General features: G+C 34.5%; 1 protein-coding gene across 1 annotated transcript in view; it reads right to left on the reverse strand.

The window, feature by feature from the left end:
* LOC126883049 (uncharacterized) overlaps positions 1-15,772 on the reverse strand; it is a 57,569-nt gene that overhangs the window by 33,233 nt on the left and 8,564 nt on the right. The window contains exon 2 of the mRNA XM_050648241.1: positions 3,197-3,268. Coding sequence (XP_050504198.1) covers positions 3,197-3,268 — 72 coding nt within the window. The remainder of the gene's footprint in view (positions 1-3,196; positions 3,269-15,772) is intronic.

A 15,772-nucleotide genomic window follows, 5' to 3' on the forward strand; every position in this document is an offset into this window, starting at 1 on the left:
GAAAATTTCAGAGGATTACAGACTGGGTAAGAAATAAAAACAAAAGCCAAATATTGAAAGGAGAAAAATATAAAACCCAAAAAGCGAGTTCATTTTGCTGATGAGTTAATTTTTGTTAAAAGATAGTCTGTAATAATTGTCTACTACTCCTATACAACGAAAATATCTGAAGAACAAAGAGTGATTAATTTTTCTGATAACGCCAGTGTTTCTTTGACCCTAAAAAATTTCAACGCCAAGGGATAATTGAGATGCTCAGAGCAACAGTGGGCTAACCCACAACCCACAAATTTACCAAGCACTTTTATTACATTAAAGTTATCCCTTATTTAAGTATTTTCAGATGCAGGGTGGCTCAAGCAACCATTGCTTAAGCTCAAGACACATTAAGAGAGCTAGGCGTTCGAGACATAATGAGATAGACAAGAGCATGACGACGCATGTGGAGAGACCAGACACAGAACACACAAGACACAGAAGCCCAAACAGAGATATGTCAACAATAGATCTGGCTAGTCATATGCCACTCAATGCATTGGGGTGTAACGCCGATATCAAGTACGGTGGTCTAGCTATCTTTGTCTGTCGTGCGAGTGTGAGCGTATCTACCAAGAGGTGGGAGTAATGTAACGACAGTGACACAGAGGCGGCAGCCATCATATGCTAGAGAGAGAAAGCTAAGCGCCGGTAGAGAGAGATAGATAGACCACCGACCAGAACTGTTCCGCGTTACGCTTTTTTTCGGATTAGCCTAATCTATTCTGTTATTATATCTATGAGCCCAACACCAAGCGACCCATAGGAAGAGCCAAAAAACGATGGTACAAGAGCTGGAGTTCCGGATCGCAGCAGAGACTGTAACAGAAGAAACAGGACATAGTCCTATTAAAAGAAAAATAAGTGATCGACTTTATACAGACTATAAATATTCAGCGCAGAACAATTAACTCAAGAAAAACTTGTATAGTTTATATTTCCACAATTTCAAGGTTCAGTTCAATATTGAACTGAAGGTTCAACCTCAGTTCAATATTATGAACAACAAGGATTCAGATCCGGAAGATCCTGCGTAGACGCCGTATTTGTACTGAGACAAATCACAGAAAAGGCCATCGAGTACAATAAACCAGCATATCTATGTTTTATAGACCTGACAAAGGCTTTAGATCCCATCTAAGTCGAAGACGTCTTACACTTACTCTATAGAAGAAACATATTAGTCAAGATTATACAAACCATAGAAAACATCTACTTTCATAATCGAATACAGGCAAAGATAAATGGAAAACTAACGCAGTTTATACCAGCACAAAGCGGAGTCAGACAAGGTGACTCACTAAGCCCACTGCTCTTTAATATATAATAATGGACGAAATAATAGAAGCAGTACGTAAAGGTCATCCAAATCCAAATATTATGTTATGCAGACGACGCCACATTAATCGCCGAGACAGAAGACGATCTCCAAAGATTAACACACATCTTCAATACAACAGCCAAGCAATACAATATGATAATATCAGCAGAAAAAAACCAAATGTATGACAACATCGAAATACCCACTACGATGTAAAATCGAAATTGATGGGAAAATAATAAAGCAGGAAGCAAGGTTTAGATATCTGGGAATAGATATAACCAGTTACGGAGATGTTGAAGAGGAAGTACGACAACAAAGCTTAAAAGCAAGTAAAGCGGAAGGATCTCTTAATGACACAATCTGGAAAAACAAACACCTACGACAAGACACAAAAGCAAGAATCTATAAAGCAGCAATTAGACCTATATTAACATACACGGCGGATACAAGACCTGACACATCTAAAACGAGACGACTACTAAAAACAACAGAGATGAAAATATTCCGACGAATATCAGGGAAAGTCTGTTGGATAGGGAGAGAAGCGAAAACATAAGAAGATCATGCAATATAGAAGACATAAATGGATGGGTGACAAAACGGAAACAGGAGTGGAACGAACACATTAGTAGAATGACAGAGGATAGAATAGTACGAATAGCATGAGATAAGTCACCAAATGGACGAAGAAGTATTGGCAGACCAAGAAAAAGATGGTGCGATAACTTAAACAATTTAGGAGGCTAATATTGAAGAAGAAACAGGCTTTAAAGCCTACATACAAGAAGGAAGAAGAAGACGAAGAAGAAGAAGAAGAAGAAGAAGAAGAAGAAGAAGAAGAAGTTCAATATTGGATTTTATTGACCAAAGAAAGATCAATGTAAAAATAATATAAGCCATCATCAAAAAAGGGACAAGTGCTGAATATATCTCTACAGAAACTAAAAGAGAATTGCATGTAGGTTGTACTTAATGCGAACTATGGTGGGACGTCAGCCAGTGGGAAGATCAAGGAAGAGGTGGATAGACGAAGTGAGAACCAATGTTAAAGAGATATTGAGGGTGGACAACTGGAGGAGAGTAGCCAGGGAGAGATACTTGGAGGTGGATGCTGGGAGAGACCAAGGCCCTACTTAAGCTGTAGCGCCATAGGAGAGTGGGGTGTAATTTGTAATTAATAAATACAATTAATAACTACCTACAGTTCATCTAATATACTTACCATTGCACGTCATTATCTACGTCAGAGATCTAAGTTGACATTGTTGCCCAATTACAAAAAATTGTTGAATTCATTTTAAATCAAATATATCACATAATTATTGCCAAGTGGATTATGCAACAGACCAAATTAATATTCAATATAAATAAATAAAAACATTAGAAATAGAAAACAAGAATTAAGTTATAATCTTACGTTAAAGTAAATAATAAAAACAGTAAATATAATAAAACAAATCTTATAGTAAAGAATAAAAATAAATATGAAGTGTCATCACCGCAACTGTCAAATAAATGTTACCAATTTATGCCAAAATATCACCTTCGTTCGATTACAGTCGTTACAGTGTGTTCCGAACAAATGTGCTTCATAAAAACGCCTTATAATCCATTTATACAAATTAAATGAAACATATTATTGTGTATTTCTTTAAGTTAACATTAATAGAAATGGCTGTAATTCCAGTGTACTCGACAAAATGATTCTAAAAAAGAACACACCTACCGCCTAAATATTTCGTGTTGGTATCATGTAACGTCAAGGGCTATGAGACGGATGACGTGCAACGGTAAGTATATTAGACGGAGTATATGTCGTTAAGAGTTAGTACTTACAGATTGAAGGATTACTCCATTTCGGTGAATAACAATGATTGCATGTCGTCTGGATATTCTTTTATCGTTACACTGAAATAAAAATATGAATTAACAATCATACTATAACATAATATATTATCGTTTTGTCTAAAAATTCGTACAGAATTTAATCAATAGTTATGAAAATAAAGACTTTTTAAATCATTTAACATTACTGAGGAAATTGAAAAATATTATATCAGTGGATAGACTTCATCATCATGAAGCCCTGATTTGTCAATTGTTAAACATAGCTGCCAGATATCCGTCTTCTTCTGTTCTATTGTTCTGTGCCTTTGCTATCCAATTGGTCACAATTCTATTGAGTGGAGGTCAGAGGTCTATCGCACTGGGATCATCCCTGGCTTAGATTGTGTGCCTGTGGTCTCCTCTCAAGCAATTTTTTGTCCATCTGTTGTCTTTCATTGTTCCGCTCATCTCCATTTTTGACTTGTAAAATGTTAGAAAGCTTCCTGCCACAGCACTCTGTCAATTTTATCTTCTCAGGGATAAAGGTTTACAGTTGTCATATTTCCGTATATAATTCAAATAATATTCACATACCTGTGGTCTATTCTGCATTCTCATAGTGATTTTACTATAGTGACTGTTTCCACGTTGTCAAATATTTTGTAGGAGTCAACAAAAATAAGAACAAGTGGCCTTGTATACTATCCGTTGCAAGATAATTCGGATGGAATTCCCCAGATTAAGAGACTGGGTCGATATCAAGCACAAAATAATCTTGCAACGGATAGTACGTGGTTTAGTAAGCTAATAGGTTCCTCCCGTGATATATCTAGTATACCCTGTGATCCTACATTCTGTACTTTTTGTATTGGTGGTTCCATCAGCTCTGGAATAACTTGCCTGTGTTTCATAGAAACTTTCCACTATATGTAAGTGCCTGTACGCATGAGGGTGGCAGACACTGCATTTTAATTGACAGCCAGTACAGAGTTATGGAGTTAGATACCCGGCTGTCTGTCATTCCTAGGAATGTGAAATAGAGAATTGAATAAATAGAAATATGTACAAATAATTTATTGATAAAACAATACAACTAGGAACTAGAACTAAGAATCTGCTGTACTGCTATATGAGTAATTGTTTCAATTACAAATTTTTATAGAAAAAAATTATGACGCATAAATAACGAAAAATACTTATAGAACGGAATATTCCGCATGTCATTTAAATATACAATTTCGATATACCTATGAGTTTAAAATACAATATTAACAATGTTAACAAAAGAAAGACGTATTAAACAGGGAAAGTTTCTTATCAAAATTTTTAACTTCCATTGTAGACATATCACTTTTCAATACAGCACAGTGATGTCAACAGTGCAAAAACATGCACTTGACTGTGTACACTTCGCCTTATAAAAAAAACTGGTACAAATCTAATATCTGAAAATCGTGTTTTTCAATTTGTGTAAGTTGATCTTGTCACATGTGTCATTCTAATTTCTAAGGCAACGTTGCCAGTTCAACGGAAATATTATATCAAACCAGCTAAAAGCAGGGCTATACGATAGATTGCAAGTTTTTAGTATCATCATCAATGGTGCTACAGCCCTATGAAAGAGCCAGTCAGTCCTATCCATTGCCAACCGTTGCCAGTTTGCTGCGCCTATTTTTCTTCCATCCTCGTCTACACCATCCTTCCATCTGAGTTTTGGCCTACCCCTATTTCTACTTCCCCACATTTTGTGACATAAGGATTCTTCTAGGAGGGTTGTTCTGCTGTGATCTTGCTAGATGTCCTGCTCATCTTAGTCTTCTATTTCTATTCTATTCTATTTTTATAAGAGATACTACGTCTTTACCACCAAATATATGTTTATATCTGTGGTATACCTCGTAGTTGTAACTCTTCATCCAAACACCATTTTCACATATGCCACCGAATATTCCTCTCAGGATCCTTCATTCAAATATAAGCAGAAGGTTTTCATCTGCCTTGGAGATGATCCATGTCTCTGATCCATATGTCAACACTGGTTGTATAAGGGTTTTGTATAATATGGTTATTTTTGTTTTTTGGCTTAAGTTTCTACTTCTCATATGTCTACTCGGTCCAAAATAGCATTTGTTTGCTAGGATTATCCTTCGCTTGATTTCTTCCGTCATGACATTCTCCTTGGTGATCAGGGAGCCTAAATATGTGAATTTGTCCACCACTTCAAAGGTATTATAGTTATCAACCGTGAATTGGTGACCGATGTTTCTGGCTCTATTGTTGGGTGTTGATGCCATTATCTTAGTTTTGTCCTCGTTTACTTGTAGGCCCATATATTTTTTGAGGCATTTGAGAAGGTGGTATACATTTCTTCTAGCTTGCATGTTGTGCGGGCAACTAGGTCGAAGACATCTGCATATTCCAAAATTTGTGATGATTTATTAAAAATATTTTCAGTGTTGTCTATTAGGGCATCTCTGACCGCCTTTTCCAGAGCTATGTTGAAGAGGAGACACGCCAGCGCATCTACCTGTCGCAGCCCAACATGCGTTTCAAACGCCTGTGATTGTTCGCCCTCTGCTCTGTGTCGACTTTGCAAACAACTTTACACATTGTAGCCTTAACCAATCTTATCAGTTTATCAGGGATGTGGAAGTCATCCATGGCTTCATACAATTTATTTCTTATGACACTATCATAATCCGATTTAAAATCTACGAAAAGATGGTAAGTATGTGTAGATATTGAATTCATTGGTTTTTTCCAGTATTTGCCTTAGCACAAAGATCTGGTCTGTTGTTGATCGACCAGGCCTAAAACCACTTTGATATTCTCCAAGAAGCTCCTCTGAATGTGCACTTAGGCAACCATAATATAAGATACTCGAAAATATTTTGTAAGCTGTATTAAGGAGGGTTATTCCCCTATAGTTTCTACATTCTAATTGATCAACCTTTTTGTGTAGCGGGCAAACGATTCCAATACACCAGCGGTTCTCAAACTTTTTTAGTCGCGGCACCCTTGTAGGGCTAAAAATATTTCGAGGCACACCAACCCTTGAAGCGATTTTGAAACGACAAAAAAATGAAAAAACTACAATTCTGAGGCTTATTTGATTTCAAAATAAACTTTATTTCAGATCAAAGTAATGCAGTACATTTGATATTCAAATATCCTTACTTAATGTGATGAATGAAACTGTTTCGATGATGTTTTCATTATATCCTTTATAATTTGGGAATCTTTGTAAGTTTGACCCTCAAATCCCTTTTTGCTTGAAGTTTGATTCTGTATTTGTTTTTAATGTAAGCATACTTATGCGGAGAAAGAAGACTCACAGAGATAAGTCGATGTGAAACACAAGTTTTTTTACTGCAACCTTGCCAACATTATTTTCTAAATATATCTACCTGCATCCAGAACTCTTCTTGGCTTCCTTCACGGTATTCGAGTTTTAAACTGCTATGTTCGCTGATCTCAAGTAGATTTTGAAAAACTTCATTTATTTTGTCATTCCGACAGGTTTATTTTTTGGGTCGCACGAAAACGGGTCCATCATCCAGCTATATAAGTCATCTGAGTCAATGTCAGGAAAATAGTTTACAATACTTTCTTTCAAACCTTGCAATTGAGCAATATCAATTTCAAAGAAGTTTGTTTGAGGATTGATTTCATTTGTTATAACAAATTCCTGTAATCGAGAGGAATTTGTGAGGTTCTTCTTTTCAACACATGCTTTGAAAAATGTAACTTTTTTACACAAGGTCTTGATTTTATCTAATTTTGCTCTTCCTTTGCCTTGAAGCGAAGTGGTGGTTTTATTTATTATTTTTAAGATGTCTGAAAGGTATCCCAATTTTAGCAGCCAATTGACATCTTTTAATTCTTGGATAAAAGACTCCTCTGTAAATGTGATAATCAGTGGATCTTTTAGTTCAAATATTCTCCCTAAAATTGTTAGCCCAAATCCTCTATAGCCACCGGACCTCTGGGTGGAGCAAAAGATTTAAGTGATCCATACCCATATCTTCAGCGGTGAGCTTTAAAAGGCGTGGTTGAAGCGGACGGCTCTTCATATGGTTAATTATTTTCACAGAAACATCCAAAACGTCTTTCTCCAATACGGCATCTTTTTAGTTGCCAAAGAATGGCGATGTAACATACAATGACTGCATATGCATTTTCTGCCACTACCTTTATTTTAGACACAGCCCCTCTAATTTTACCAACCATTGCAGCCGGTCCATCAGTGCAAATATCCACACATTTACTCCACTCTATATCATTTTTTTCTTATATACCCGTGGATAGTCTTGAAAATTTTTTCACCAGTGGCATAACTTTTAAGCTCTTCACACATAAGGAGTTCTTCTTCTATTTTAGTTATATCTAAAACTTCCACTTTGAAATGTAACTCTAATTTTTAGAAAACTCACTTATTGGCAGCAAAAATTTAACTGTGGAATGAATGTAGGTAACAGTCGCGTCGTCGGTCAAATTCGGCTGTTTGTTCCTCGGTCGCCATTGAGAATACACAAGTACAAATGATAGTTAACATGTTTCGATTGGACAGTGGCGCAACGGCGGTTGTTCGACTTTTCTTAAATGTTCCACGTCACCCTTGGCAAATGCTTGAGGCACCCCAGGGTGCCGCGTCACCCACTTTGAGAACCTCTGCAATACACCACTCTTCCGGGATTTGTTCCTCATTCCAGGCTCTCAGTATTACTTTATATATTTGATTAGCCAGAGTAGCACCTCCATATTTAATAAGTTCCGCGGATATACCATCACTTCCTGGAGATTTATTATTTTTTAGGTGTTTTATTGCATCCCGTACTTCTTGAATTGGCACACGAATTCGAGCTAGAATCTCAAACGCGAAGAAGGAGAGAACTACCAAAACAATGTGCCTTAATATTGAACTCCTCAAAAATTCGCAAATGGTAGAAAGGTTTCAAAACTATATCGAAACTAACCACATAATTAATGAGAATCTAACAATCAGCAAACAATGGGAAATTAGTAAAAATAATATTAAAGACGCAGCAAATAATATTCTAGGGCCAGAAAAACCACCATCACGCAATGACTGGTTCGATGCTTAGTGTGAGGTCATTACAAGAAGAAAGAATGATGCATATAAACTGATGCAGCAAAGAAGAACCCGAGAAAAACAACAAACATATAAAGACCTTAGAAGAGAAGTTCATTCATAGAAGAAAAAAGCGAATTTATGAAAATAGAATACTGAAAATAGAAAATTCTATAAAACTCTGAATAATGCAGGAAAGGAATTCAAACCAAAGCTAAGCGAGCTCGCAAACCAAATGCAACACATACGATAAAATACATACGTAAAATGTTGCACATTTATTTCATAATAGCGTACATCTGTTTATACTCAACAGAGATAACGTCGCATGCACACATTTTATATAATGTAGAATACAGGAGCGTGCTATAATTTTGGAACTTCAGTAAGTATATCAAATATCAGTATTTGAAATGTCTTCAAGCGAAGAATACGTTATTGTAGCTTGGCAATTTTTAAGAAGACGTCAGAGAAAAAAAATGGGTTCAGCATGTTCATGCTACACTATTGTTGTTAATATTTTTGGATAATCCTCTGCAACGACTCTATTTACCTCCCAAGGGTAATACTCTGATGAATTTTGACTTGAGGTTGAACATATTAACTTATTTACTTTTAGGACATAATATGCAAATCGGTCAGGTCGATTTTTAAAACAATCATAGTATATTCGTGTGACAGTCATAACTAAGATTTTTTTGAATCGGAAAGTACATCATGTAACACCTCATTTAAAAGCTTTTAAAATACTGATTACAAAAATATACAATACTTGCGCAAAATTTCGGTCCAATACTTTTTAAATGGATTCATTTTTTTTTAATCCTGAGAAAACTAATAAGAATTTTTGAAAAATTTAAATGTGCATGCTGCATGCACTCGTAATTAGTGACTAGTTCAAGCCTCAACTACAGCCCCTTCAAAAATAAGCACTTCCAACCGGTGAAACTTACCATATAAACAATAATATAAGTATACACGAGTAAAGCAACTTATGAAGTGGTAATGATTAATTTCACTGAGGATGCTAATTAGGGGGTGATTTTCACAATTTTTTTACCAAAAAAGGAAGGGACCAACGTTATTTTGAGCGTAACTTGCTTACTTTTGCTACTAAAACAAAATTAAAGTTTTTTTTAAACAATTTAAAAAAGTTTTAATGAGTTTTTCCCAAAAAGTGCTTTATTTTTTGGTTATTTCACGTTGAAATATTCGATTTGAAATTTGGCGAGTATCAATGTATTTTTCATTACTTATAACTCTTCTTTTACTAGGTAATCTCATACCTAAACCATTTTTTTCACTTTTTTATGGGATATATTTTTGCTAAGAGTGTTTTTTTTTTCGATAAAATACTTACTTTTTTAGTTAGTTGCAAGAAACCGTCTGAAAATGTGTTTTTTATGAACATATTTACTCGCAAATAACTCGAAAATTTTAACTTAGTGAAAAAATGCTATAAAAAAAAGTTGCTTAGAATTAGTTAGTTTATCCATTTCCGGTCTTATTTTGAGCGTATATTTTTTCACTCTCGAGAAGGGATGAAGCTGGGTCCCCATGCTACCTACATAATATGTATATGCCAAATTTCATGCCAATTTAAGCGGATCTTTAAAATTTATAGGTTTTGCATTATTTTACCGTCAGCGAACGGACTATCAATTGCCCATAAACTTTAAAAATATCACTTAGAAAGAAATATGAAAATAAACATGGAGAAAATAAAGATAATGGTCATGGGAAATGAGGATACTCAAGGAAATATAGAGATAAATAACCAAAAACTAGAACAAGTAACAACATATACATAAATACCTGGGTATGAAAATAGAAAATGGAGGAAGATCAGAAGAAGAAGTCAACGAAAGGATAACCATGACTCCAGAATGTACTACAGCTTAAACAGAGCATTCATTGGAAAGAAAGAAGTAAGCAGCAGGACGAAGATGGGGGTATATAAAATGATCTTCAGGCCGATTCTCACCTATACTACCTAGAGCTGGGTGCTAACACAATCATCGAAAAATAGAATAAACTCAATGGACATGAAGTGCCCATGAAAAGTAAAAGGAATTACAAGACGCGATAGAATAAGAAACAGCATTGTAACAAAAGAACTACAAGTCGAACCAAAAACACAAATACTAGATAAGAACAAGCTTAAATCCTTTTAGCTTTTGTGTAGAATGAACGACAATAGACAAGTAAAACGCGTATGGGAGGCAAAAGTACACAAAACAAGAGAGGAAAACGGAGACCAAAGAAAACCTGGAACGATGAAGTGGTAAGGATTCTGAAGAAGAAAAATACAACTTCGACTGAAGCGAAACGAAGGTCCAAGAATAAGCAAGAGTGGAGACGATTTGTATATGATATAATTGATATAGATGCATGAAATGTATTTTTCGAACACCTTAAGAAAGGTTTAGATATAGATTATATATATAAAATTATTTATACTACTTGGACTAAATAAAAAAGGGATTTGTGTACCAATTTAACAAATTTAAATTATACTAGAAAAAATTGATTTGTCAAAAAAACTGTAAATATTAATCTGTAAACATTATATAGATAAGTCAACAAGCATGTCTATGCTTTTAAGACTTTTTTAAGTTTATTATGTAAGTAAACAAATTATTGTAAAAAATTGACCTATAATTGACCAATAAACCTATTATATCAAAAATTATAATGCCCTATTATCCCTCTTATTGTACGCCCTCAATCCCAAATACACACATCTGGGCCTTTGGCACACAGCACACTATACTGCCCTTTTTTGAGAATCCGATCCCGAACGAGCTTTTAAAGAATTCTAGGTAGTTTAAGTGCATTGAAGACATAAATTAACCGCAGATATTTATTAGACCATGCTGTATTTTTGGTCCCGTTAGGTAAATTATTCGGATTCGTTTTCTTTTGCACAAACTTACTGAAAAAGACGTCCTCATAATAAATCCACAGGGTGCCGGGAGGTGCCGCGGTCGGAAAATAGTTAAACATTTTTTTTAAACAAATTCAAAAAATCAATTTTTTCACTTCGTAAATTTTTTATATTCTTTGGGTCATTATGGACAAAAAAGGTCTCTTGTGATTTTTCTCTTAAATTTATTGTTTTCGAGTTATACGCGATTTAAAATTTGAAAAACGCCAAAATCACTTCTTCTCCTTTTAGTTTCTTGGCCTCCACTTCTTAGGTACTTGGCCAGTTCTCGTATTTAGACTGCAATTGGAAGGGAATACTCTTTTCAAGGGGTCTGGATTTTTCCATATTCCCTTCGTTAAATTCATTGTATTATGATTGTCAAATAACTATTTTATATTTTAATTTGATTGATCGTTCTTAAGATTTGGTCATTAATATTATGTAGACAATTTTATATTGAAATGGGGGTTGGACTTCCTGTATTAACAAGTTCCTGATATAGGTCAAGTTGATTTATTTTGTAACATATTCAGTAACATATGAATTATACTTTTGTCCACATTCACAAAAAGGAGTATCACTACAATTGATTCTAAACCAATAATGATCTGGTATGAGGCATTGACCCAAACGCATTCTAATAATTGATGTCAAGTGCCTTCGATCCCCAAATGTGAATTTGTGGAACCAAGGGTTTGTAGAAAAATCACTTTAGTTTTAAACTGTTTTGTCCATTCAACTTTAAACTCATTTACAATTTTGTGTTTAATAAAAGGTAAAAAGTGAAATTTATATATTTCAATGTCTGCAGAAATGTTTAAAGTCTTGACTATATTTGCCAATTTATCAGCCTCTGTATTCCCCTTTACTCCAGTATGGCCTGGAATCAAAGCTAAGATTAAGATATAGCTAAGCTAAGATATATATATATATATATATATATATATATATATATATATATATATATATATATATATATATATATATATATATAACGCCAAAATGACCATTTTCAAGGCTTAATGACTCGGTTATAAATTATTATTATGAAAGTCAAAAAGTGACTAAATAAAAGTTTAAATCCCCCCCCCCCTCCCTACATGATCTTGCAGAAATTTTTGTCATTAATGTATTACTAAGCTGTTATTTTTAATTAATCAGCGCTAACAGCGTATTGAGGCGGCCGTCAATGTGAGTGGGAAAGAGATGCACCATTCCGGCAACCAATGGTGCATCTTACTCGCACTCACATTGACGGCCGCCTCCATACGCTGTTAGCGCTAATAGTTAAAAATAACAGTTTAGTAATAAATTATTGACACAAATTTCTTCAGGATCATGTAGGGGGTGCTTTAAACTTTGATTTAGTCTTTTTCTGACTTTCATAATAATAATTCCTAACAGAGTTAAAGCCTTGAAAATGACCATTTTCGCGTTTTTCAAATTTTAAATCGCGTATAACTCGACAACAATTAATTTTAGACAAAATTCATAAGAGACCCTTTTTGGTCATAATATTCCAAAGAATCTAAAAAAAATTGGTACGAAGTGAAAAAATTGATTTTTTGAATTTGTTTAAAAAAAATTGTTTAAACAATTTTCCGACCGCGGCACCTCCCGGCACTCTGTGTATTTGTTATAAGGACCTCTTTTTAAGAAAAACGTTTGTGCAAAAAAAAAATGATCGGAATAATTTACCTAACGGGGGCGACGATACAGTCTGGACTATATGGGATGTTGCCTGTTACAAATATCGTTCGGATATCGCTTTTGGTATGAGAGCTTCCTATTGAGACTATGTAAGGATAAGCAGAGGCGGCTCTAGCCCATGTAGCGCTCGTGTGCAGTCGATGCCCTGGCGCCATTTGGTAGACGCGCAGTCAAAATGGAATAGTCGAATAGGTACCTACCTAGTACTAGTACATAGCGTATTAGAGGGTATTAGGTGTGTTTATAATGTAAACAAAAATCCAGGTGCAAATAGTACAATATTAAATGATGTCGGGAGCCAATAGGTATTCACGGCGTCAGAACAACCTACCCAAATCTATTTACTTATTTTTGCATGATTAATCATTTTTACGGCTTCTGAAAATACCATTTCTGACTTTTGAAGCGCCTTGCTAACTATATTTATTTTGCTTAAAATTTTAAACCAAATAAGCAAAGAGCAGATGATTTTAAATGACTTAATTTTTACCAATATTGACTTTGCCCTATTACTTGACTCTTCATCTTTGGTGTTATCGGAATATATGCTAAACAATAAGGCATCATACACTTTTCCCAGATTAAACCGGAGAGCTTTTAGTGCTTCAACCCTGCTCTCCCATCGAGTATTTGAGAGTGGTTTTAGACTTAAGTTGGATTTATAGTTTGACGTAGCGTAGACGTAGACGCAACGGAGACGTAAGAAACGGACTGGAGACGTAAGAAAATAATATGTCAATTTATAATTCGACTTAGCGGAATTTTTGCGCATTAGTAGAAACAATGACTTAATTCAACAACACAGCCTATAAATTATACGAACCGTAAACAAACTTTGTGTTTATTTATTTATACTATTATTTATTATATATTTATCCGTTTTGTGTGTTACAATGGATTAGGAAATAAACGAAGGTATGCTCCTTGGTGCCGTGGAATTTAAAACTATGTTGTTTCATTTCCTGGTCTTTAAAATGTTCATTGGATTTAATGTGAATATCCCCGAATTAACAGGCTAATAAACAACTTATATTTATCTGAAATATTGAAACTACACTATGATATATTTTTATTAAATTAATAACTTAACATCCATTGTATTTAACAAATAATTAACAAAATTCGAATATGTTGACAAACAACTTTTTACAAAACGGATGAGGGGGCGGGTCCATTTTGAGTGACAGAACAAAATTCTTACTTATGATTGGCCAGACGTAGGAAACGCACTGTAAAAGATGAAAGTTGGTCATCTCTTCCGTTCCGTTACGTTTCTCTTTTGTTCCGTCATGCGCTTACGTTCATTTATAAACAAAAGTACACAAAATTCGGTGTTGAACTTTTCCAGTGCGTCTACGTTACGTCTACGTCTATACGCTACGTCAAACTATAAATCCAACTTTAAAGTTTGCACTTTTTTAGCAAGTATTTGCCAGCGTGCTGTTGATGCAGAAAAAAACATAAATTTCTTGTACAATTGAAAAGAAATTGACAATTTCTAATAAAGATTTAGCAGCGACATTCACTACCAGGTTTAGACTGTGCGCTGCACAAGGTACATAAAATGCACGCGGGTTTAAGTCTAAAATTCGTTTTTGTAAACCTATATTCTTCCCCTTCATATTTATCCATTATCGTAACCTTGACCACGCATACCTTGTATGTTAATTTCGTTTGAAATTGCCTAAATATTCTAACAAAAATTGAGTTAAGCCCTGACCAGTAGTATCTGTAACAGGAAAAAACCTAGAAGATTTTCTTTTATTTCAGCCTTATTATTGCTGCTTGCATTTAAAAAAACGTACCGTAGGACAATCGATATTTGTTCTTCATGTGTAATATCTGGAGTACAATCTAAAATAACTGAAAAATATTGTGTTCTTTTAATTCAAAAATAATAGTTCTTTTTATTCCTTCTCCCAATAATTTATTATTTCACTCTGAATATTATGCCGGGCGGGCGGAAATCTATAAATCGCGCTTTAGTGCCAATGTCATTTTTCATTAATCGTTTCAAAGCATATTTTATGTTGAAACAACGTAATGGACCCGCTCTTTGGCGCTTGGCGCCCCAACATCCCGGCGCCCGTGTGCACCGCACACTCTGCACAATAGGTAAAGCCGCCTCTGAGGATAAGTAGGGGCACATACTCAATACAAAAGAAGAAATATTGAAAAATGTGTGTGGAACACTATAAAGTGGAACACTATTATCGAAGTAGACGATCCAAATCAACCACCCCCAGGAGCAAGCAACAATACACCATTGAGCCTCCATCAATTCAAGAAGTTTTTAGTATACTAAAAACTAAAACAATATCGAGCATTCTCGATCAGCCAGTCACATTTATTTAAACATGCATCCTAAAAAATTCTCCTTTTAATTTTCCATCGTCTCAATTAAGTACTGATTCATGTTTTATTATAATTTATGAAAATATTTCAATTCAAAAATAATTATAGATAATAAATCTAGACATGACTTTAAATTATTATGATTAATTTCAAATCGAGAGGTGTGATTGGTTTCTCGTAAAGTGTAGCACAAAACTGTACTGAGTTGTTTAAAGATCCTTCAAATATTTTGGACATTAACTCAACCCTCTCTCTGGTTATTAAATTTATTAGATACGATTTTTTGTTATTAAATCTAAAAACTTTATACATTTTTAAATGATATTTTTTTATTTAGATTTAATGCAATTCCGTTATCTGTGATGGCAATAACGAAGTGATTCACGAACCATTATGTTCAGTCTGAACACATGTTTACATTGGGAAAAAAAGTGTACCCGTTTTATAAATATGATGGAAAGTGTATAATCACATGTCTCTTAATGTTGTTCTGAAGCTA

The sequence above is a fragment of the Diabrotica virgifera genome, chromosome 4, assembly GCF_917563875.1.
Source record: "Diabrotica virgifera virgifera chromosome 4, PGI_DIABVI_V3a".
In the NCBI taxonomy this organism is placed as follows: Eukaryota; Metazoa; Arthropoda; class Insecta; order Coleoptera; family Chrysomelidae; genus Diabrotica; species Diabrotica virgifera.